The sequence below is a fragment of the Scyliorhinus canicula genome, chromosome 20 (assembly GCF_902713615.1).
Source record: "Scyliorhinus canicula chromosome 20, sScyCan1.1, whole genome shotgun sequence".
Lineage (NCBI taxonomy): Eukaryota > Metazoa > Chordata > Chondrichthyes > Carcharhiniformes > Scyliorhinidae > Scyliorhinus > Scyliorhinus canicula.
Window position 1 is genome coordinate 73,143,266 of NC_052165.1, and position 25,999 is coordinate 73,169,264.

At 49.4% G+C, this 25,999-nt stretch overlaps 1 protein-coding gene across 36 annotated transcripts in view; it reads right to left on the reverse strand.

Moving 5' to 3' along the window:
- Positions 1-25,999, reverse strand: part of nrcama (neuronal cell adhesion molecule a) — a 478,378-nt gene that overhangs the window by 87,248 nt on the left and 365,131 nt on the right. For all 36 annotated transcript variants that reach the window (XM_038780573.1, XM_038780570.1, XM_038780576.1 and 33 more), the window contains 7 exons: positions 21,739-21,850; positions 18,763-18,947; positions 7,572-7,703; positions 7,291-7,434; positions 4,886-4,997; positions 758-924; positions 520-667 (listed from right to left, as the gene is read on the reverse strand). In XM_038780573.1, the coding sequence (XP_038636501.1) occupies positions 520-667; positions 758-924; positions 4,886-4,997; positions 7,291-7,434; positions 7,572-7,703; positions 18,763-18,947; positions 21,739-21,850 (1,000 nt within the window). The remainder of the gene's footprint in view (positions 1-519; positions 668-757; positions 925-4,885; positions 4,998-7,290; positions 7,435-7,571; positions 7,704-18,762; positions 18,948-21,738; positions 21,851-25,999) is intronic.

Below are 25,999 nucleotides of genomic sequence, written 5' to 3' on the forward strand. Positions count from 1 at the left end.
AGGAATGGTGTAACACAGAAAGACTAAATTCCACCTAATTTCCCCCTCTTGTATCATCCTGGTGGTGGATTAATGCAATGATGAGGAAGTGGTTGGCCAACCATAGCAACTAAACTCTTTATCAATTCATCTGCAACACAGCCAGACGCGAGGCGAGGGGAAACCTCAAGTGGCGAAGCGTTTGGGGACCAAGAGCCACATCTCAAATTACGCATAACGCCTCCCAAAATGTTGTTGAATGCTTTTGCTTCCTTGGGTCTGGATGGTGGCAGATGACAAGAAAATGCACAGGGGTGAAAAACATTTATGTGCGCTGTTAAATTGTACGGCGCTTGCTACCCCCACATCTGTGGATCATCAACAGTGTCCATTGATCAATAAAGGCCAACAGCTGTTCAATCAAATGGGCTCTGGTGGTGATCCGGGTCCATGCTGCTCACTATCACCCCCTACTGGGGAATAGCATCAAGAGCAGGTCAGATGTGAAAAAGCCCCTATTCCCTCGAGAATCTTTCGTACCTTTTGTCATCAGGCAGTTCCTCATTATCTTTCAGCCATATGATAGTTGGAGAAAGGCTTGGGTCATGCTTCACCTTGCACTCAAACACAGCTGTGCCCATAGTCTGCACTGACTGATATCGCGGCTGTTTCAGGATGGTTGTCGGATCTGAAAATTCAACATGTTCATGATGTTCGACGTGTTTGAAACAAAATAAAGCTTTCCAGAAAACGCAGACCGATGACAAGTAGGGCTTACCTTTGACATGCAGGAAGGCTTGGTTTTGGATGATACCAAGGGCATTGGTTGCTATACAGGTGTAAGTGCCGCTATCGTTCTTCTGTGAGAAGGCAATTTCCAAAGTACCGTTGTCATGGAAAACGTAAGAGTCACCGTGGAGAACGCTGCCGTGGCCGTCCTTGAACCTGGCATTGAGCAAGTTTACTGTTACTCCATTGGCAAGGTGGGTCTTTGCGACTTAAGGCCCGCCTTTAATTACTTCCTGTCTACATCCCAGGTTTTCTGCTTGGCTGTACTGTCAATGCCCCTCTGAATATTCCTCTCATGTTTCTCCCTGCAAAATGTAGCATCATAAAATCTTACTGTACTCCAATTTGGTCCCGTCATACTTATCTTGGCTCCTTTGAAAGAATTTGACGTGATGGCACAGTGGCTAGCACGGCTGTCTCACAGAGCCAGAGACCCGGGTTCAATTCCAATCTTGGGTGACTGTGTCTGAGTTTGCATGCTCTCCCCGTATCTGAATGGGTTTCCTCCGGGTGCTCCGGTTTCCTCCCGCAGTCCAAAGATGTGCAGGGGATAGGGCGGTGGACAGGGCCTAGGTAGAGTTCACTTTTGGAGGGTCAGTACAGACTCGATGGGCCGAATGGGCTCCTTCTGCACTTTTAGAGATTCTATGGAACTATCTGGTTTGTCTCACTCCCCTGCCCTGTACCCTATATCCTGGAAATGTTTTCTTTTCAGGTAGAAAACCAATTACCTTTCGTAAGTTACTATTAAATCTGCTTCCAACACCTGTTCAGGCAGTGTACTCTGGTCCCTATCGACACACTGTGTGTAAAAAAAACTTCACAGGCCAAATTTACATCCAGACTTAGATACTGACCTGATGTGCACACTTTTGCGGCTCGCAAAATTCACACCCTTTGCAAGAGATTTTTGTCTTTTCACACAGGTTAGTTTGCAGAGCATTTTGCAAGCCACGATGTAATGCATCAGGTGTGTGAGTGCAACAGTGGAACAGTACAAAGGACTTCCTCAGTTCCACAACACAGCAACCCAGCTCCCGATATTATCAAAAGGCCTGTCAAATCTTATTCCTCATCCCCCATAACACCTCACCTTCCCCCACACACTAGTCTAAACCACCCTAACCCCGCCCCATGTATCCTGCATTGGCAATCACCCAGTTTGCATTATGTACAGTTCTCAGGATCCACGTAATCGCAATAGAAATTATTTAAAAATCATTTGGAATAAATGAAACCTCTTAACAATTGAAGAAATTCTTGAATTCAAACTCAAAATCAATTATACTGGACAAAACAAAACTCAAGGGGAAAATGTTGTAATGTTGAATATAGCATGGTACTTTCTCCATTGGAAAAGTACCGCAATGCATTTGAACAATTACACAATGCTGGTCAATGTAAGGGTCAACATAACTTTGCAGGACATATCCCTATGATGAATCACTATATTAGAAACACATCTACATTATATTACAGCATCTAATAGTAACATTTGAAGGTGTCAAAACATCCTACACTTACATTTCAGAATGATCCCGACTCCTCGGCAGACTTTCCGTTTTCTGCAAGAACTTTCAAACATGGCATGCTTTCAATAGGCTTTCAAATTCCCACAACACCAGATGAAAATGGTGTGCGAGACAAAATTGGATATTCACCCCCTCCATTTAAAATGGGACATGACCTCAATCGGGGAGGGAGGGGGGTGGGGGGGTGGCAGTGGTGTAATGTTTTGCACACAAAATATTCTTGACCTGCAGAAAGGCCAGAGGAAAATGGCGTGGGGGTGGGATTGCAGGGGAAAATCGGATTTCCTCCAACAAAAGCTCAGTGTGGCTATTATCACACCTCCATGTCCAGATGGAAATTTGACCCCTCATCTCCCCTCCTGTTCTTTTCCCAATTACCATGAATCCACATACTCCGGTTACAAAAACCTCCTTCCAGTGAAGACAATTTCTTCTTAACAACTCTCATCAAATGAGCCTAAAATGTTTGCTTTCAATAGAATTCAGTGAAGGATATTGTGTGGAAATATGATACAAATGTTTAAAGTTATGAAAGATTTGCAAAAGGTTGGCAAAGAGAAGCTGTTCTCATTAACTGATCATTCACGGACTAAGGGACGTTGTTGTGCAAGAGACGCAGGGCAGACATAAGGAAGAAACTTTTTTACTAGTGATTGCAGTGACCTGGAACTCACTGCCAAGTGGGTAATGGAAGCAGAGATGGCCAATCACATCAAAAGGAAAATAGATGGGCGCTTAAAGGAAATATGCTAACATGGTTATGAGGATAATGGGAATGAGTCTGACTGGATTGCTCTACAGAGAGCTAGCATTAGCTCAATGGGCCAAATTACCTCCTTCTGCACTGTACTGACACTACACCTCCACGTGGTGAGGGCTGTGGCTACTGTTACTGTGTGCTTGAGTGATAAGATGTGTAAAAGTGTGTTATTGCATGTTATAAGGCAGTGTTCTTCAAAGTCGGGTGGCCCGCGGATGGGTCGCGGGCTGGTGTCGGGAGGGTCGCGGAGCCATTGTCCGCGGCGCTCCCAATCGCGCAAATCCCCGCTGAGCAGCCGGCTTTTCAAAATGCCAGCTGCAAGCGGCCGTGAACATGTTAAAAAACATCGGTGCGCATGTGCAAATCGGGCACGCGTGCGCAGTGTGGCCGCTATTTTTAAAAAACGGTTGCAGTTTTTTGCTTTACAAGCTCTGTAGTGATTCTTATTCATTTATTCATTTATTTTATTCATTTAATTTTTCTTTTCATTTAATTTTTATTTTTTTCATTTATTTTATTAATTTCTTTTTTTTTAATAAGTTCGGGGTGGTTTATTAATTTTTTCATTTATTTTACTCATTTTATTTTTAATTTTTTTTACAAGTTCAGGGGGGGGGGTGTTGATTTGATAACATTTTACAGGAAAAAAATTCAGAACTTTGGACAGTTGGAGACTCCATACGTTCCGACACCGGAAGGCTTCACCTTCATCCAACAGGTTCCATTGGAGGAGCGTGTACGAGGGCCAAAGGGACCCAAAACCATTTCCTCCATTTTTGTCAGCAGCAAACAAGGCAAGAGAAAATGGTGGGTCACGCAGGTCGGTCGGCGCAGGTCGCGAAGGCCGGCGTGCGTGGGTCGCAAAGGTTGGCCGGCGTGGGTCGCGAAGATCGGCCGGGTTGGGTCCTGAAGGTTGGTCGGTTGGTAAAAATGGGTCCCCGGAAAAAAAGTTTGAAGAACACTGTTATAAGGTGTTTGACAGTGCTTGTTATTACTGTTATAGATATGTGTGGTAGTGTGGTTAAATGTAACAGCATTTGGGGCAGCAGGGTGGCGCAGTGGTTAGCATTGCTGCATCACGGCGCTGAGATTCCAGGTTCGATCACGGCCCTGGGTCACTGTCCCTGTGGAGTTTGCATATTCTCCGCATTTCTGCGTGGGTCACACCCCCACAACCTAAGGATGAGCAGGGTAGGTGGATTGGACACACCAAATTGCCCGTTAATTGGAAAAAATGAATTGGGTACTCTAAATTTATTTATTTTTAACAATGTGACCGTGTTTCACTGCATGTCAGGTAAAGGTACGTGACAGCGTGTGTTGTTACTGTGTGGTAGTGTGATTAAATGTAACAGCGTGTTACTGAATGTAATAAGGTGTGTGACATTGCATGTTATTATGGTGTGTGGTAGTGTGATTAAATGTAACAGCGTGTTACTGCATGTTAGAAGGCGTGTGACAGTGCAAGTTATTACTGTGTGTGATGAGATGTGCACTAACGGACAATGAATATCCTGTCATATTCTTCAAGTAAGTAAAGGACTTAGTAACTTATTTGATACCGAATGCTTCGTCTGTGTATCTGCAATGCTTACAGAAGCACATAACTACACAGAACTTGTGAATATGGGAAGGTTTTTTTCTGGATTACTTTACCATTCATTTTACCCAGCTGGCTAGCTAAGTATGGAGAATACCTGTGCAGAAGCGGAATAGAATGATCCCAGAACATTTCCAAAAACAGCACTACCGCAGTTTACCATCATCAGCTGGATTACAGAAGTACATGTGGAGCAATGCAATAAATCGCTGATGGTCTCCTTACCATTGAATTTGAGGTATTGGTGATCCAAAATATTCACAGTCCAGCATCGCAGCTTTGTTGGCAATTACCTGATAAATCTGGCTCGGGGGTGTCAGCATTCTGGGGGTCTCAGCTGAAAGGTGCCACAAAAGATGAATCATTTAAAATCTGAAATCCATTTTATATTACGGCTTTGAGAATCACCCAGGCCTAAGAACGTGCAAGAACATCCAGTGATAAATCAGGCGCAGTTTGATGTTAAGGTATGAAAATAGCTCCAATAGTTACAATAGCTCCATTTTCCCTCAGGACACTCCAATGAGGTTGCCTGATGATGTCAGACGGCGCACTCAGATGATCGCTCAAACAGTGTTGACCGCTGATGAATTAATTTCCTCTTGAACACCCCCACCTAAATTGACCTTTCACTATTTTCACTCCAAGCTGCTTGGCTCTTTTCTTCCTGGCTTACCTCCAAGAACTGCTTGGAATTTACCCTGTCTGTAATACATGGTGCCTCATTCAGAAAACCACCATCTCTCACATCAGTGGCCTTCACTGTCTCGTGTCACCCTGTCAAAACTTGTACAGCTCACAACTCCTGTTGGGGAAACTGGACAAGCGCGGCGCGTTGCAAGGAGCAGAATTTTAGATTCACACATGTTTACAGCACAGAAGGAAGTCATTCAACCCACCATTCATCCCGCCATGTTTATGCTGGTCAATAAAGATCAGACTGTACTAATCCCATTTTCCAGTTCTTGGCCCATAATCCTGGAAGAAGGTTACGGTAGCGCAAGAGAATATCTAAACATTTGCGAAATGTTACGAGATTTTCTGACTCAACCACCCTTTTAGGCAGCGAGTTCCAGACTCCCACCACCCTCTGGGTGAAAAGGTTTCTCCTCAACTCCCCTCTTAGCCTTCCACCTCTCACCCTAAATCAGATGCCCCCTGGTCATTGACCCCTGTCCAAATGGATAATGTGCCTTCCTATCCACCCTATCTACACCCCTCATAATCTTATGCATCTCTGTCAGGCCCCCTCCAAAACCTTTGCTATTCCAAGGATAACAGTCCCAACCTTTGCAAATCTCCCCTCCTAGCTCAGGCTTGCCTGTTGCAACAGAGAATCATGCAACTTGCAAAAGTGAAGGGAGGAATCGAAGAGGTCAACGTTCAAACTTGCCCTCTAACCTAATGGCAGAAGATTTTGATTGGTAGATTCAGGGGCAGGTTGTAATTCGGTGGATATTTCTGTTGGCAGGTGCAGTTAGGGAGGCCAGACAGGGTGCAGACAGACACGTTGTAGAAACACTGAAGTGTTGCTCTGCATCCTGCGTGACTTGGGACAGTTGATATTCACATCAGGCATTTGAAAAGGACTCTTTTGTTTCACACTATTTTACATAATTTGGCTAATGATCCAAAAGAAAACAACTGCAAAACACTGTGCGCCATATTTTACTGTCACGTGTAAGTAGAACAGCACTAAAAGAATTCCAATCCTGCAAACCAATTTTACCTCAGCTTTGACTGCGAGAAGGTGATGGTGGATTGAGAATCGCCTGTGGAGGCGAGAGGCCTGAGGCCTATTCTGCATCCAATGAGATCAGGGAAGGACAACACAGCTAGCAATAAAGAACAGGGAGTGCTGGTAAAATTCAGCTGGCCAGGCAGCTTCTGCGGGGAGAGAAGCAGCTTTAACATTTGAGATGAAGCATGCTGATGAAAGGTCACGCGCCTGAAACGTTAATGCTGTTTCTTCACGGACTCCGCCAGACCTGCCGAGTTTTGCCGACACTTTTTGTTTTCATTTCACGTCTCCAGAACCCACAGCTGCTTTTAATACAGCTGGCAAGACTCCAATCAAGACTCGATTCAAAAGAGAACATTACAGAATGCTACTGGGATGCCTCGAGTTCGAATTCAGGTGGCCCCTGAAGAGGCGACCATATTTTAACAGGTGCTATTTTTCTCCTGGATGTAAACGATTTGCTTGGCCTCAAGCTGCCAATTTGTGAAAGGGGTCAGAGTGTCACAGCTATGACCCCTAATGTCTGCACGCTGAGAGAACACAGCTTGGCATTATGGGAGGTTGCTGCAATATGCGTTTAAGGGATAGCAGCGTGCCACCACTAGAAGGGGAGTGTGTCATGCGATCCAGTCTCAGTTTCACTTTAGTGTGTGAGCAGAACACAGCACACACAGCTCTGCTGCTGATGTCTCCAAGCTTTGTATACATTCTTATGTACCTAGTCTCAATTGGTGAACCCATAATGTGTTTGCACAATCACTTATGAGTGATTGGTGCCTTTATGTCATTGTAAAAACATGATAGAGGTCTGGTCAAGAAGCAATATTCGTGACGCAAGCAGTCACCACAAGGAGATCCACGAGCTGGTAACTGCCACAGCAAAACTCACCGAGTACATTGACAAAGGCGTTTGCCAATAAGTATCCGTGCTCATTTGATGCATTGCACTGGTAAACAGCGCTGGAAGAGGCCTGGACTTTAGTGAAGCGGATGGTGTCATCCATGTGTTTCCTGCTGATGTCACTGGGGGCACCTAACAGTCAGAAAGGAGCCATAGTTACGAAACAGAGTTCTGAAATGAGAAATGACACTTCAAACCACAGCGCCCCCTCATGGAGCTGTTTTGCAACTACCAGGCCGTCGTGAGCCAAACTCAAATTATACACTCACTTTCGATGGGAAAACCATTAACCAGCCATTGAATTGTGGGCTTGGGATTGCCATTTGCCCTGCAGATCAGTGTTCCATCTTCCTCAGGCGCCAGAATCAGGTTCTTGGGCTCACTAATCCAATATGGCGCAGCTGCCGAAACAAAAAGGACAAGTCAGAATATCGTTCGCTGGGCCAATGTCGAACCGGCATCGCATTATTCAGCATGGCCAATTGATCAAAGTTATGGCCTCTGACCTATTTAAATGGCAGAATATAATTGTTCCTAATCCTGTTCCTAAATTTCTCGAGTCAAAGTTTCACGCCCCACCCAGTCAGTAGATTTTGGGTGGGGAGAGTGGTGATGTGTCGTCTGTGCTGGTCTAACATCGACTGCAACTGGGTGCAACTGGATTGCTGTACATAAGCTGCTGTGGGTTGACACTCTATCAACCTAACGGATAACCTCCTACTGGCTTGACCAGACTAGCTCTCTATCACATGGTGATGATGTTCATTGGCCTGTGCACTGCGGCTATCTCCCTAGCCGTGTCCTGTGAGAGAGAGAGAGCCTTAATGCCCTGTGGGCTTTATAGTGGTGGTGCCCTGTCTGGTGATTGGTTGTTCTGTGTTGTGTGTTCATTGGTTATCCTGTGTGTCAATCACTGCCTGTCTGCATCCCATGATATACATGAGTTGATATTTTGACATCTCCCCCTTTTAAAATACATTTTGGAACGTGGCTGTGCATGCATAACCATGTACAAGTGGGGAATGAATGAACATATGTACATGGGAAGGTGTCTAAAATGTACATGGGAAGGAAGCAAACTGAACAAAATTTACAAGATTTAAGTCTATAGATTCAGTCTTGGTGGTGGGCGACAGATTCTCGTCGATCACGGCAGAGGTGGAGGGGGGGACGCCGGCACCTGGACAGGTGGGATGGCTGCCAGATCGGTGGCCTTGTGGACAGGTGGGATGGCTGCCATCTCGGTGGCCTTGTGAACAGGTGGGATCGCTGCCAGATCGGTGGCCTCATGGTGCAAGACGTCCGGAGGAGGCATGATGACATGTGGAGAAGTGCGGTCGGGTGATGGGCAGGGAACTTTAAGCAGCGCCCTCCTGTTGCGCCGTAAAATGGAGCCATCAGCCATTTGGACAACGAAAGACCTGGGGGCAGCCTGTCTGCCGACAACAGCTGGGGTTGACCAACCTCCCTCAGGCAGCTGAACGCGAACAACATCGTCTGGAGCCAGTGCAGGCTGCTCCGTGGCACAAGCATCATACATGATCTTATGCTGGTCCCTGGATTGCTGCACCTTCTGCAGCATCGTGAAGTGGTCAAGGTCTGGAACATGGATGGCTGGAACAGTCGTCATCGGGTTGCGGTTCATGAGCAACTGCGCCGGAGACAAACCAGTCTACAGAGGGGTTGCCCTGTATGCCAATAGCGCCAGGTTGAAATCCGAGGCTGAGTCTGCAGCCTTGCACAGCAACCACTTGACAATGTGAATCCCTTTCTCGGCCTTCCCGTTTGATTGTGGGTAATGGGGACTGGATGTGATGTGACAAAAGTGGTAGCATCGTGCAAAGCCGGACCACTCTTCGCTGTAGAAACATGGACCATTGTCACACATTACCGTGAGTGGTATCCATGCCTGGCAAACGTCTCTTTGCAGGCTTTGATGACAGACTTGGACGTGAGGTCCGACAGTTTCACCACGTTCGGGTAGCTGGAGAAGTGGTCGACCAGGAGCACGTAATCACGCCCATTGGCGCGAAAGAGGTCTATCCCCACCTTGGACCACGGAGAGGTCACGATCTCATGCTAATGCAGCGTTTCCTTGGGCTGAGCTGGTTGAATTTTCTGGTATGTTGTGCAGTTGAGGACTGTGTTGGCAATGTCCTGGCTGGTGCCAGGCCAGTAAACTGCCTGCCGAGCTCTGCATCGACATTTCTCAACCCCCAGGTGACCCTCGTGGATCTGTCTGAGCACCATGTTTTGCATGCTTTGGGGAATGACGATTCTATCTGGTTTAAGAAGGATCCCCTCAACAACAATCAGCTCATCCTTAACGTTGAAGAACTGGGGGCACTGCCCCTTTTGCCAGCCGTGGGTGAGGTGCTTCATCACGCACTGCAGTAGGTGATCTTTGGCAGTTTCTTCGCATATTTGTATCAGTGGCTGGGAGGTTGCTGGCACACAGCTGCGCCTGTGCTTCAATGTGGCAAATCAAGTCACCCTGTTCACACGGCATGGTGACGGATCAGGATAGGGCATCTACGACGATCAGCTCCTTACCCGGAGTGTAGACGAGTTCGAAGTCATGTCGACGGAGACGAAGAAGAATTCGCTGCAGCCGAGGTGTCATGTCATTTAAACCCTTTTGGATTATGTGAACTAAAGGCCTGTGGTCTGTTTCCACTGTGAACTTTGGCAGGCCATATGCGTAGTCATGAAACTTGACTATTCCTGTCAGGAGACCCAAGCTATCCTTTTCGATCTGGGCATACCGTTGTTCGGTCGGAGTCATGGCCCTGGAGGCGTATGCCACTGGAGCCCAGGACGAGGAGTCGTCTCGCTGGAGGAGCACCCAGTGGCGTGCAGAGGGGGTTGCCGACGGTGCGTTGGCCCCGAGCATCCATTGGATGGGGGCATCAATCAGAGGCTATTGCTCTCCCAATGTCACCCAGATGCCTAAATTTTTCCACCTGAATTTAACAAATTGTTTTGCTAAGGGGTTGGGGAGGGGGGTCACAATCAAATCCAGTGACTACCGACATGTACCTTGTGTCAGGGTGAGGTGACTGCGCTCCCAGACTCCCCCGCGGTGGGGAAACCGCTCTATCCGCCGCGCGGGCGGGCGGCCCAGGACTGCGCATGTCCAAGGGAGGGGGAGCTCCTCACATGCAGGGAAAGGCCCCGCCCCCTGATCTGCGTGCTGAGATGTTGACCAATGAAAAAAGATTGAGGACCGGAGGGACTGTGGTTCTCCAGCCAATCAGAGCGCGGGCTTTGTGTCAGTGATAATTGAGCTTTCACACCGACGGAATCTTCCTCCTGTCTCCAACATCTGTGAGTAAAACCCTTTCTTTTCTCCCCCTTTCCATTTCTTTTTTCGTTCTGACCATCAATTGGTCACTTGCAGCAACTGAAGGGAAAGGAAGTGAATCCAGGGAGGGTTCAGACTCTGGAAAGCTTGGCCCAGGTCTCTCTCTTAAAAATATTGACATCCTTTGCTCCCTCAGTTTGAACCATGAAATGAAATGAAAATCGCTTATTGTCAGGGGCTGTTTAGCACAGGGCTACATTGCTGGCTTTGAAAGCAGACCAAGGCAAGCCAGCAGCACGATTCGATTCCTGTAACAGCCTCCCCAAACAGGCGCTGGAATGTGGCGAATGCGGAATGTGACAATAAGCGATTTTCATTTCATAAGTAGGCTTCAAATGAAGTTACTGTGAAAAGCCCCTAGTATTGACCAGGACACGGGGGTAACTCCCCTGCTCTTCTTCAAAATAGTGGCTGTGGGATCTTCAACATCCACCTAATAGGGACAGACAGAGCCTCAGTTTAATAACTTATTTGAAAGAAGGCTGTTCTGACAGTGCAGCACTCCCTCAGGTCTGAGTGTGATTAGGGATTCAGTCATTCACCCCAACTGCTGACACACCAGCGAGTTCACTCTGGGGAGAGGCTGTTCACCTGCTCTGTGTGTGGGAAGAGATTCTCTCAATTAACCAACCTGCTGACACACCAGAGAGTTCACTCCGGGAAGAGGCCGTTCACCTGCAGTGTGTGTGGGAGGGGATTCACTCAGCCATCCATCCTGCTGAGACATCAGTGAGTTCATACAGGTGAGAAGCCATTGACCTGCCCTCTGTGTGGTAAGGGATTCAGTCATTCATCCCAACTGCTGAGACACCAGCGAGTTCACACTGGGGAGACACCATTCACTGCTCTCTGCACACAGCGGTTTAGAACATCATCTACATTGAAATGAAAATCACTTATTGTCACAAGTAGGCTTCACTGAAGTTACTGTGAAAAGCCCCTAGTCGCCACATTCCGGCGCCTGTTCAGGGGGCTGGTACGGGAAGTTATACTCAAAATGTTTTCCTTTCTCATAATATTTCTCAGTATATTAGGCCTTATACTTGAGTCTTTGGGGCATACAATCAAGATTTGCCCCGGGCATCACCAGACCTCTGCACGCCACTGGGAGCACCGCCCCAATTCCGTCCTGGCTTGTGTCAGTGGATATCTTGGTATCCTTGGTTGGGTCAAAGAATGCCAGTACTGAGGCTGTGGTGAGCTTCACCTTCAGCTCATTCCACTCAGCTTGATGTGCGGGAAGCCACTGGAACACTGTTGACTTTTTTACGAGATGCCGGAGGGCTGTGGTGTGGGATGCCATGTTGGGAATGAATTCCCGAGAAAATTCACCATCCTGAGGAAACAGAGGACCACCTTTTTTGTCCTTTGGGATCTTCATGACATTGATTGCTGTGAAATGTGGTCACCCAGAAACTTGATAGCAGACCTACCAAATGAGCATTTGGCCCTGTTGAGCTGGAGGCCGTTTTCATGAATCCTCTGGAAAACTTGTTTGAGGCGAGCGATGTGATCCTTGGGCGTCGTGGACCAGATGATCACGTCGTCCACATAGACTTGCACCCCCTCGATGCCCTCCGTCATTTGCTCCATTATGCGATGAAATACTTCGGAAGTTGATGATACCAAAAGGCATGCGGTTGTAGCAATAACAGCCGAACGGAGTGTTAAATGTGCACAGCTTCCGACTGGACTCGTCCAGCTGTATCTGCCAGAACCCACGGGAGGCGTCCAGCTTGGTAAAGAATTTGGCATGAGCCATCTCACAGGTTAACTCTTCATGCTTTGGGATCGGGTAGTGCTCACACATGATGTTGACGGCCTTTCCGCCCCGCCTGACAGTGCGAACGGCTGACCGAAAGGCCGCGCATGCGCCGGAGCGTCAGCGGCCGCTGACGTCATCCCGGCGCATGCGTCGTAGGGGGGATCTCTTCCGCCTCCGCCATGGTGTAGGCCGTGGCGGCGGTGGAAGAAAAAGAGTGCCCCCACGGCACTGGCCCGCCCGCCGATCGATGGGCCCCGATCACGGGCCAGGCCACCGTGGGGGCACTCCCCGGGATCCGATCACCCCGCGCCCCCCCCAGGACCCCGGGGCCTGCTCCCGCCGCCACCACAGGTGGTTTAAACCATGTCGGCGGGAGAGGCCTGACAGCGGCGGGACTTCGGCCCATCGCGGGCCGGAGAATCGCCGCGGGGGGCCCGCCGACCGGCGCACCATGATTCCTGCCCCCGCCGATTCCAAGGGAGAATTCCGGCCACAGTGGGGACGGGATATACGAAGACCCCGGGTGATTCCCCGACCCTGCGGGGGGTCAGAGAATTCCGCCCCAGGTCTTTGGGATCAATGCAAATGCGGAGTTCACCAGAGGGCTTCTTGATGCAGACCATGGAGCTGACCCAGTCTGTTGGTTCCGTGACCTTTGAGATGATACCCTGGTCTTGGAGCTCTCGTAGCTGCGATTTCAGATGATCCTTGAGAGGGGCCGGCACCCGGCGCGGTGCATGGATGACTGGGATGGCATTCGGTTTGAGCAATATCTTGTAACTATATGGGAGCGTGCCCATTCAATCAAACACATCGTGGTATTGAGTGAGAATGTCGTCTATCTCGGCCTGGAGATTTACATTGGGCGAGGCAGTCGCCGGTGTTGAGGACATGGCATGGACGCGCTGGACCAGATTTAGGAGTTTGCATGTGCGAGCACCGAGCAGGAATGCCTTGTCAGGCCGGATGATCTTGAACCGTAACGTCACTTTGATTGCCTTGTGAGACACACCTAGCTGACATGATCCACTGGCAGCTATTGCATTGCCATTGTAGTCAAGGAGCTGGCAAGCTGGTGGAAGAATGCTAGGTTGATCTCAGATGCTGTCGAGGTCCGACTGTGATATGAGGTTTGCAGATGCGCCAGTGCCAATTTAAATCGGATGCGAGACTGGTTAACCGTGATGACAGCACACCACTCGTCATCAGGATCCACAGTGAGGATTGAAAGGCAGTTTGCAGGCATGGTGGAGGCCAGCTCGTGCGTGGTGATTATGCCCACCCGATATGGAGACTCGAGGCAGTCAGCATCGGGGTCCGTTGGGCTGTCGGGATCCGAATCCTACATGCCTTGATGTAAGCAACGGACACGTCTGCGCTGCAGCTGAGATCGCTTGCTGTTGGTCGGTGGAGCGGACCTGCATAAGGCCGCGTAATGCCCAGGCTTTCCACACTGTAGACATCGCCTTCCTTTGGCTGGACATTACTGCTTTAAATGGGCGGAGCCACAATTTGGACACGTCATGACGCTCACGTCAGCGCGTTCCGTGCGCCATCGCGCATGCGCAGTGCAGTCAGCCGACTTTTGCACATGCGCCTCGGGGTCTTCGGCCTCGTCGTGGCGCGCATGCGTAGGGACCTGGGAAAAGCGCTCAAAACGGCCACTCTCCTCGATGCTCAGGCCTTGCATTTTTGCGATGGCCTACACCCTTTCTGCCTCGTGGGAGACTAGTTTTGCATTTTCTGCCGCCCTGATGTGGGAGTAACGATTCCTGGCATGCTCATGGACAACACACGTTTCGATGGCAACAGAGAGAGTCAACTGTTTGATTTTGAGGAGTTGCTCCAGCAGGGAGTCGGCCTGGACCCCGAAAACGATCTGATCCCAGATCATGGAATCAGCCGTCGTGTCATAATTACATGACTGCGCTAGGATGCGGAGATAGGTCAAGAAGGACTGAAAGGGTTCATCCTTACCCTGAAGCCTCTGTTGGAAGATGTAACGTTCAAAGCTCTCATTCCCCTCAATGTTGCAGTGGTTGTCGAATTTCAGCAAAACCGTCTTGAACTTTGTCTTGTCTTCGCCATCGGCAAACGTGAGCGAGTTATAAATGTGGATGGCGTGGTCCCCCACAGTCGACAGGAACAGCGCGATCTTCCGGGCATCCGATGCTGCCTTGAGGTTGGAGGCCTCAATATACAGGAGGAACTTCTGTTTGAAGACTTTCCAGTTGGCGCCGAGGTTGCTGGAGATCCGGAGTTGCGGAGGAGGTTGGAACTTTTCCATGCCGCTGGATGGCTGCGTGCTGGTCGTTGCAGATTCACTCGAGGTAGGTTCGTTAGAGTTAATAGCTCTCTGGTACCATGATGTGTTATCTGTGTTGGTCTAATATCGACTGCAACTGGATGCAGTAAAACGAGAAACAGGCTTCCGACACAGGAGATGGTCCAACACTGTTTTATTGAACCTGTTGATTGCTGTACATATCTGCTGTGGGTTGACACTCTATTAACCTAACTGATAACCTCCTACTGGCTTGACCAGACTAGCTCTCTATCACATGGTGATGATGTTCATTGGCCTGTGCACTGCGACTATCTCCTAGACGTGTCCTGTGAGAGAGGGAGAGCCTTAATGCCCTGTGGGCTTCATAGTGGTGGTGTCCTGTCTGGTGATTGGTTGTTCTGTGCCATGTGTGTTCATTGGTTATCTTGTGTGTCAATCACTGCCTGTCTGCATCTCATGATATACATGAGTGTATATTATGACAAGGGGGTGGGGGTAAAATAGAAGAAATGGGATTCCCTCTGGGTTCCCACCCACATCAGCCACTGGGACAGGCAAGGACTTGGATGGAAAGCTAACCATTGCCCCCAATGAAGTGACCAAATTTTAGGCTTGTGGGAGGATTGACCTTGCATGGGGAAGTCCAAAAAGCAAAAGACTTAGATCTCGGGCGAGAAGGGTGCACATTCATCGATGGCCCCAACAGCAAAGTGGTTAGCACTGTTGCTTCAATCTCCAATCATTCTCTACTGAGCCTTCTCTAGTCTGTGCCTTACTGGATGACTATATAGTGGGCAGCACGGTAGCACAGTCGCTTTGCAGCTCCAGAGTCCCGGCTTGGGTCACTGTCTGTGTGGGGTCAGCATGTTCTCCCCATGTCTGCGTGGGTTTCCTCCGGCTGCTCCGGTTTCCTCCCACAAGTCCCGAAAGGTGTGCTGCTGGGTGAATTGGACATTCTGAATTCTCCCTCTGTGTACCCGAACAGGCGCAAGAATGTGGCAAGTAGGGTTTGTTTTTTACAGTAACTTCATTGCAGTATTAATGTAAGCCTACTTATGACATTAATATAGATTATTTATTATTTAAAAATTGGGAAAAATGTTTGGTGACCTCCGGATCGCCCTTCTGCTACCGCCCCTGCACCAACACCCCCCCCCCCCCCCCCCCCCCGCCCCCCAACCAGCATCTCCACAATTGCCTCCATTTGCAACCCCTCATGACTTCCCTACACTCTCCACACTGGGACTCTTAGACATACCTTGGCTATGGTGCCAGGACTCAGCTCCCTACAGCCCTCGTCACTGCAGGGACTGGGGCGCTCCCAGCCAATCAGATGGGCCGGTAGCTCTCTCAGGTGGGTCTTCCTCCCGGGTGAGGGGCACAAGACACACCTGCTGCGGGACACTGGGAGTCGGTGGATGGGTCGCCCGCCGACCCCCTTGGAGAGCAGGATGTGCGATCCCAGCATCTGAATCATTCACACCATTGCTTCTTTTCTTTGGGGGGGGGGGGGGGGGGGGACGGGGGGGGGACCATTTGTTGCAATGGGCCTAAGTAGAAGACGCGGTGAGCAATCTCACGAAGAGCACAAAGGGGTCCCAGCGCTCCCAATAGCCATTTCAGAGTTACCGCGAGTAATAGAGTCTATCAGAGTCTAATAGAGTCTTATTTCCAGCCAGTATTCCCGCAGTGTCCAGGCTTGGAGCTCATGAAAATACATGAGTTCTGCTCAATCATCCTTCCACTTAAACAGCAGTTAAGCTACTTCCATATCTAGCTCTAATAAGCACTAAAGTAACAAGACATTGCCTAGTTAATTAGGAGAGCTTTGTGCTTTCACTGGTTCAAAAGTACACTTTCAGTCAAATCATTTGAGTTGGCAGACTTAACAAAGCCTCAGGGATTTGGGGGGAAAAAGCAGCCGACTGATATCCCTTTATAAAGCTTAATACCATTAACTCTAATGTTCCCTTCATTTATTAGGTTACATCCAGAAGCTCAGATCAGAGACAGCACTGAAATTTTGGATTTAGAAAAAATCGAGGGCCCAAGCCTCACTCTAGAGACCTGGACATAGGCTGGCGTTTCACTGCACAACCAAGGAAATGTCGCACTGTCAGAGTGTGGACCTAGAGTCTTCATTCGCCAGCAGCGCCGGCCCTAGGGTTGCTGGCGCCCCGGGCAAGCTGAACTGCGGCGCCCTTCGGGGGGGGGGGGGGGGGAAGGGAGGGGGGGGGGCCGAGGGAGGGGGGGGGGCGAGGGAGGGGGCGAGGGGGGGGGCGAGGGAGGGGGGCGAGGGAGGGGGCGAGGGAGGGGGGCGAGGGGGGGGGCGAGGGAGGGGGGGGCCGAGGGAGGGGGCGGGGCTGAGGGAGGGGGCGGGGCCGAGGGAGGGGGGCGGGGCCGAGGGGGGGGCGAGGGAGGGGGGCCAAGGGAGGGGAGGGGCCGAGAGGGGGGGGCGAGGGAGGGGGGGCCGAGGGAGGGGTGGGGCGAGGGAGGGGGGGGCGAGGGGGGCCGAGGGAGGGGGGGGCGAGGGGGGCCGAGGGAGGGGGGGGCGAGGGTGGGAGGGAGGGGCGAGGGGGGGGAGAGACGGAAGGGGGATGGAGGTGGGGGGCGGCAGACGGAGGGGGGGCGGACGGAGCGGGGGGCGGTGGACGGAGGGGGGGCGGCGGACCGAGGGGGGGGCGGCGGACGGAGGGGGGGCGGAGGGGGGGGGGCGGAAGGGGCCGCCCTGGGGGAGGGTGGCCACCGCGCATGCGTTGGTTGGCACCGGCCCAACTGCGCATGCGCGGGACCTGAGTCTCTGGCGCCCCCTAGCACATGGCGCACCGGGCGACTGCCCGAGTTGCCGGTACCTTGGGCCGGCCCTGTTCGCCAGGACCTTTTGAATGGACTGGGACAGGACAGTGCAAGAGATATACTGAGGTACAGTCCCAATTCAGTTAGGGACCAGTCCCACTGATACAGTTATACAGGGCCTTGGTGAGGCCACATCTTGAGTATGGTGTGTAGTTTTGGTCTACTAGTTTTAGGAAGGGCATTCTTGCTATTGAGGGTGCCCAGCGAAGGTTCACCAGACTAGTTCCCAGGATGGCAGGACTGATATATAAAGAAAGACTGGAGTGACTGGGCTTGGACTCACTGGAGTTTAGAAGAATGAGAGGGAATCTCATAAAAATATATAAAATCCTGATGGTACTGGATAGGCTGTATGCGGGAAGAGTGTTCCCGATGTTGGGGACGTCCAGAACTGGGGGGGGGGGGGGGGGTGGGGGGGGGGTGTCACAGAATAATAAGGGGTAAGCCATTCAGGCCAGAGATGAGGAAGAACTTCTTCTCTCAGAGAGTTGTAAACTTGTGGAATTATCTACCACAGAAAGTTGTTGGGGCAGTTATTTGGATAAGAGGGAGCTGGACGTGGCTAAACCGATCAAGGTGGTATGGAAAAAAAGCGGGAATGGGATACTGAATTTGCATGATCAGCCATGATCATATTGAATGGTGGTGCAGGCTTGAAGGGCCGAATGGCTTAAACCAGCAGCTGTTTTCTATGTTTCTGAGTGTGCATTGCAGCACACAGGTATATTCAACAACGTGAAAATAAGTGATTATTACAACACTGCCGTGTTGGCCCAGCTGGCCTGTTTGAATGCTGGATGCACACAGTCAGGCGAAGGGGAAGGACACCCTGGCATCCTGGGCCTGTACTATTGCTCAAGGAGCATAGCCTTGCACTAGGCCCCTGTCTGGACTGTAGGATCCTGAGAGGGTGCAATCAGCCTGCGGGTACCTCTGGTCGCCATTGTCACAGCTGAACAATACAAAAACAACTTAGTTGGTCATTCATCGCATCATCCTGTGCAAAATGGCCGCCGGCTTAACAAACCCTCCAATTCACTGAAATGCTTTTTAAGAGAGAGGCTGTAAACATACAATTCTGTCTTTCAGAAAAATAGCCCGTAACATTAGATTGCTCTCTCGTCATGAGGGCACACCCAATAACCTTGAGCGTCAAAGAAGCTCATTTCCGTGAAAGCAGAGCAATACCTTTGACCGTGACTGAAATGACGTGTGTACTGCTTCCCAAATAATTCTTCGCTGTGCATCGGTATTTCCCGGCATCCGCCTCCGAGACGTCGATAATTTTCAGCGTCTTCTTAAAATTGATCTCAAAGGTCCTGTGGCCGGGTAACTCTCCCCCTTCCTTGGTCCAGTGGATGGCTGGTGTCGGCCTAGAAAAGAGTGGATGAGCCTCAGGTGAAAGTAGGCATCAGATGTTAGGGATTTCAGTGCATGGGTCTATTTTCCCCAAAATAAAATCTTACATCTACACAAAAGGCGAAATCAGCTTTTCAGCGGGTTCTTTGCAAGCCTGTGTTTGGGGTTTTCTGTACTTTTCAGTGCAGTGCTGAGGGAGGGCCACACTGTCTTTCAGATGCAACTTTAAAGTGATTCCCATCGGCCCTCTCAGGTGGGCATGAAAGATCACAGCACTATCCGAAGAAATGTAGGGGATTTCTCCCCGACAAACCTGACCGATATTCGCGCTTAACCATCATGAGTAAATAACTGTTCAACTGGCCATTATCACATTGCTGTTTGTGGGAGCTTGCTATGCACAAATGGGCTACTTTTCCGACAATACTTCAGAAAGCACTTCATTGACTGTAAAGGACTTTGGGATGCCCTGACCAGGGAACATTGTACAATCACAATTCTTTTTTCATCCTCCGTGCTTCTTTTTCTTTAAATTTAGAGTACCCAATTCTTTTTTCCAATTAAGAGGCAATTTAGCGTGGCTAATCCATCTACCCTGCACATCTTTGGGTTGTGGGACCCACACAGACACGGGATGTGCAAACTCCAAACAGACAGTGACCCGGGGCCAGGACCGAACCACGGTCCTTAGCGCCATGAGGCAACAGTGCTAACCACTGGGCCACCGTGCTGCCCTATCCTCTGTGGTTCTTTACCTAACTCCTCCTTCTCCAGCAAATGCAGGACTTGCTGGGTTGAACTGGGCTCTGGATTGACGGCAACCAGCAGCCGTCTTCACCCAAATGGCCTTCCCCCCCCCCCAAAATGTGTCCAAGCAGCGAAAGTCAGGAAGGACATAGAACATAGAACAGTACAGCATAGAACAGGCCCTTCGGCCCTCGATGTTGTGCCGAGCAATGATCACCCTACTCAAACCCACGTATACACCCTATACCCATACCCGATGAGCCGAATGGCCTCTTTCGGTACTGCAGGTTCTATGTTCTAAAATCTCAGTACTTGCTTAACCCCGTTACATCTCCAACTTTTTCCACTACAGCTTAAAGTTCACTGAACTTTTTAAAAATGTATTCTTTCATGAGATGTGGGTGTAGCTGACAAGGGAAGAACTTGCTGCTCATTCCTAATTGCCCTTGAACTGTGTGGCTTCCTTGGCCATTACAGAGGGCAGTTAAGAGTCAATCACATTGATGTGGGCAGCACGGTAGCATGGTGGTTAGCATAAATGCTTCACAGCTCCAGGGTCCCAGGTTCGATTCCCGGCTGGGTCACTGTCTGTGCAGAGTCTGCACGTCCTCCCCGTGTGTGCGTGGGTTTTCTCCGGGTGCTCCGGTTTCCTCCCACAGTCCAAAGATGTGCGGGTTAGGTTGATTGGCTATGCTAAATTGCCCTTAAAAATAAGGTTAATATGGTGGGGGGGTTGTTGGGTTACGTGGACAGGTTGACTTGAGTAGGGTGATCATTGCTCGGCACAACATCGAGGGCCGAAGGGCCTGTTCTGTGCTGTACTGTTCTATCTATGTGGGTCTGGAGTTACACGTAGGCCGAACCAAGCAAGGATGGTGATTTCATTCCCTAAAGGACGTTAGTGAACCAGGTGGGTTTTTAACCACAATCGTTGATGGTTTCATGGGGCGGGATTCACCCCTACCCGGCAGGGCAGGGGGTCCCGGCGGAACGGAGTGGCGTGAACCACTCTGGCGTCAGGCCGCCCCAAAAGTGCGGAATCCTCGGCACCTTTAGGGGCTAGGCCCGTCCCGGAGTGGTTTGCGCCCCGCCGGCTGGCGGGAAAAGGGCTTGGCACCACGCCAACTGGCGCTGAAAGGCCAACGCCGGCTGGCACGTGTCAGTGCATGTGCGGGAGCGCTAGCGTGTGCTGTCATCATCCCCGCGCATGCGCAGAGGGCTTCGCATCAACACCGGGAATGGCGGAGGACCACGGCCTCCGGTGTGGAACAATAGAGTGCCCCCACGGCACAGGTCCGCCCGCGGATCGGTGGGCCCCAATCGCGGGCCAGGCCACCGTGGGGGCACCTCCCGGGGCCAGATCCCCCCGCGCCCCCCCAGGAACCCCGGAGGCCGCCCGCGCCGCCAGATCCCGCCGGTGAGGGACCTACTCTAATTTACGCCAGCGGGACTAGCAAAGAACGGCGGGACTTCGGCCCATCGCGGGCCTGAGAACTCATGAAGCCCCGGTGCCCATTGAGTCACGCCGGTCCCCGCCATACTCTGAGGCGGGCTGTGCGACTCACGCCGGGGCAATTTTTGGGGAATGTGAAGGATATCGCAGGCGGGATTCACACTGACCCCCAGCGATTCTCCGACCCGGCGGGGGGGTCGGAGAATCCTGTCCCCGGTCACCCGGTCACTGAGCCAAACTTTCAATTCCAGATCAATTAATTTAACTTCCGCCAGCTGCCATGGTGGGTTTGAACCTGTGTCCTCAGAGCATTAGCCTGAGCTTCTGGGCTACTAGCCATTACCACGTCGCCACCATCTTCCTCCTCAGAGGCTGCTGGATCTGCTTCTTTTTGCTGCTTCTTATTTCATCTGTTTTTAGTGATATTGATTGGAAAATAAATATTGGTCAGAGCAGAACCATGATGTTCTTCAGTATAATGCCATTGGGATCTTTTATGCCAATTGAATATAGCAGATGGGGTGTCGCTTTAACGCCACATTTGAAAAATGGCACCTCAAACATATGGTGAGTAAAACGTCCGGGAACGGGACAGGTAAACTTACAGGCTTTCAGCGATACATTCCAAGTACAGGATTTCTCCTCTCAATACGGTCTTCCTACTGCTTGCTCCTTTGGGGCTGATAATGGTGGGCCTTCGCTCTCCCACAGGGCTGTCTGTAAGGACACAAACCACTGAAGTGATCAACAGAACCAAACCGCATAGCTATTGGTGAGCACTCGAGAGTAGCAATCGAAGGTTAACTGCAGCCAGAAAGATCCGGAAACTGCTTAAGAGGAGCACTAATCTATAATTAGTAATAATTAGTGAGAAAGGACGAACAAGAAGAGTCAGATATATTTTGGGTCCGGGAGTTCAGATTAATCTCCACGCCGCTAATTGTGAGTAACCAGGGAGGAAAATCGCCGCGGGTTTTTTTTGGTTCCCTAGAACACTTTTTTGATTAGTTATAAACAGATCGGCGATGGGATTGTTTGACTGAAATGCAAGAACTATCCAGTCGAGTAACATCGTTTGCGCCCAATGGCGAGAGTGCAGGGGTAGGACATTTAGAGGTCATGTGACGATATCTCCTAGAATACATCCAAGCACAGTTGGGGACACTGAATGCATTAAGATTAGAATATTGTGGTCACAAAATCAATCAAGGTTTCTAATCATGTGCCAAGTCAATTTGATTTTTCTTCCCCCCCCCCCCCCCCCCAAAAAAAAACGTTCCTTCCTTCCCTACTCTTGTAGGGATAATTAAACTATTCAAAATCCGGCTTTTGGGTCGGGAATGGTTTCTGTTGCTGAAAAACTTATTTTCCTCAGCTTGGAAACCTTGGCAATGGCAACATGCTTGCTATTAGGTTTCAATCTGTTGCCCACAGGCTCCAGATGTCCCAAGAAAAAAATCCAATAAGATCAACATTTCTCATCATGGTCTTTTCAAAAATTCTAATTCCCTTAGCTCCCACCAAACCTAGTAACAAACTCTAGATATTGTGGAGCACTAAGGCCGCAAGGCCCTTGATTCAAAACAGAATTAGACAAATATTTGCACAGGAAACATTCACACTGCTAGAAGAGGTGAGGGGATTGGGATTAATTGGACAACTCTTACACAGAGAGAGAGAGAGAAAGCGCAGAATTTATGTGCTGCATTTTTCTAACATTCCAACCACCACCTTGTTGGCTATTGGATATTCAGAGGGTATAAAACTGTCGAAATGAGCTGCTCATCTGGTTCTCAGATTCCAAGTGTGGCCCCTGATTTTGGTGGGGAGGAAAGCTAAATGGCCAAAATGGCCATGGTCAGTTTGTTCTGTCAAGGAGCCAGTGGAAGTGTCCCGTGGTGCTCCCTGACTGGAGGAAGCCAGCACCAATCTAGATCATGGCATAAAAGGCAAATAAGTGCGATGAATGTTTTATATATATTATATCTGTTGCAGTAATGATTTTAAATGCCAGAGTTCAGGTATATTATCCTTTGCAGTAATATTATTATTTTTTTTTTTTATAAATTTAGATTAGCCAATTATTTTTTCCAATTAAGGGGCAATTTAGTGTGGCCAATCCACCTACTCTGCACATTTTTGGGTTGTGGGGGCGAAACCCACGCAGACACGGGGAGAACGTGCAAACTCCACACGGACAGTGACCCAGAGCCGGGATCGAACCTGGGACCTCAGCGCCGTGAGGCGGTTGTGCTAACCACTAGGCCACCGTGCTGCCCCTGCAGTAATATTATTAAAGAATTTCGATTTAGGTATCCAGACCCTATGGCTACTAAAGGGGAAATTGATATTTAGTAAAAGTTCATTCGTTCCAACCATGTATATAGTTTACCTATACAGGACTAATGGAATTTTGTTTCTAGAAAGAAGGTTCCCTGAGGTTTAGATAATTGACTGGTTGTGGTCAGCCTTAGTACACCAGGATATCTCACATCCGTAGCTCAACCTTTGGATGCTTTTCTGAACAAGCCATTCAATGGCCATATTCATAGCAAATGGAAAAAGTGGATGGTTGATGGAGAAAATGTCCTTCACAGAAAATGGAAGTCTGCATAATGCCCCGTTGATGTGAATGAAATGAAATGAAAATCGCTTATTGTCACGAGTAGGCTTCAATGAAGTTACTGTGAAAAGCCCCTAGTCGCCACATTCCAGCGCCTGTTCGGGGAGGCTGGTAAGGGAATTGAACCGTGCTGCTGGCCTGCCTTTGTCTGCTTTCAAAGCCAGCGATTTAGCCCAGTGTGCTAAACCAGCCCAGTGGTTTTGGGATATCGACTGTCATCAAGATTTTTCAAAAAAATGTGGAATTTCCAACTCAGTGGATGAAGAGGAAGATGATTTCAGGAGAGGGATAATTCCGAAACTGAAAGTGTCAAATCTGATCCAAAATGGGATCCTTATCATGAAGCCATGGGCACAGGGCAGCATGGTGGTGCAGTGGTTAGCACTGCTGCCTCACGGCGCCGAGGTCCCAGGTTCGACCCCGCCTCTGGGTCACTGTCCGTGTGGAGTTTGCACATTCTCCCCGTGTTTGCATGGGTTTCGCCCCTACAACCCAAAGATGTGGAGGTTAGGTGGATTGGCCACGTTAAATTGCCGCTTAATTGGAAAAAATAAATTGGGTACTTTAAACTTTTTTAAAAATTATGCCATGGGCACAATGACTGGGAACAAACTTGAACTCTGAGGGGAATCTGAAGACAATAAATTTGATGTTTTTAAAAGGACTTTGTTGTCAAAGGTATCTCCGTACAATTAATTCACTCAATAAACCATCTACATTAATTCAACATGAATTACTTGGGGGGTTTTTTTCACATTTCAAAATGGTGACGACCCCACACCAGTGGTTCACTTTGTGTCAGGTGTGGAAGTTGACCCCTGTTTTTGGAAGCATTTTTAGAGGCTTCAAAAGTCAATTTTTAAGCTGCGATCTGCATTTTTTTCAAGTCTTATTTTTTCCAGGTATGGATGAATGTTTAAAGGTGCGTCCAATTATAACAGTCCAGCAAACAGCACCATAAACACGTGAAGACTAATTTTACATTCCCTAATTATCTGATAGTCAACCTGCCAATTGAAGGCCCACAATAGAGCAGGTGGGACTGCACTTAGTAAACAGAAAAACTCCTTTGCTGTTCTCTCTATTGAGCTTGTTTTTACTTGTTATTTACTCTGATATCTCTGATAAAGATCGTTGGTGCACAATCACTTCCCCGCAGTAATTACTCTTCCTCAACCAGCAACCCTGCCCACTAGCTTTGAAGTCTCTTTTCTAACTACAGATGACTGAGAGCTCACCTCGGGATTCTATTTCCACTTCTTTTCATTGAGGCAAAAAATTTTCAATCTGGTTTCTTGGCAACGAGATAAGTAATTGGAGATGGTGCTCAGTTTTGGCAAGACACGGTCTGACTCATGCAACCGGAGTCCTTTCGGATGGCATCTTATCCTCTGGCATGTTTGGCACGTGCTTATCGAGAAGGGGGGCGGGCAGGCTTGCGGTTAACTGAAGCTCAATGTTACCTCGAGGGAAGAGATGGGGCCAAAGGAAAACCAGATGTGGAGATTGGCATTGCCCTGAGATTGGCATGTCCCAATCAAAGCCCTGAACACCATACTTCTCCGATCTGCTAAGCCACAATCATCTGCACTGAGGTTCTCTCCACGAACCTACGTCAATGTCACTTGCAACAGAGTAAAGGCATGGCCCTTCGAGCTACTGAAATATAGCGGCCAGGAATTTGGCACCATTGTACTGAACAAGAACCAAGAACAAAGAAAAGTAAAGCACAGGAACAGGCCCTTCAGCCCTCCAAGCCCGTGCTGCACAATATACTGATACATACTAATATGCTGTATACTGATACAAGGTCGCACCCGGAAATGTTAACTCTGTGTCTCACTCCATAGATGCTGAATTTTCCAGAATTTTCTATTTGCGTTTGGCATCAATGTACTCCTGAAATGGTGAACAATTACAATTTTCAAACAAATTAGCCTACAAGGAAGCGACGGCCCCTTCTTTCCTTGTCAGGTATCTATAAACCAGGTAGAATCAATTTGACTATCCAGTGTCATCCCCTTCGAATCAGAAGAGGGAATACATTCAGTCCCGTGATGTGTTGGAGATGGGAATATGACAGCGCAGTGCTGTTGCTGCGATTTGAGCTCCCTTTGAGAACCATCCCACCTCCCCATCCCCATCCACTACCGAGAGCCCAGGATTGGAAGGAGACACAAAGCCAATCATACAGTTTAGGAAAATACACAAATCTTTCAGGGCCCTTGACCTGTATGCACACT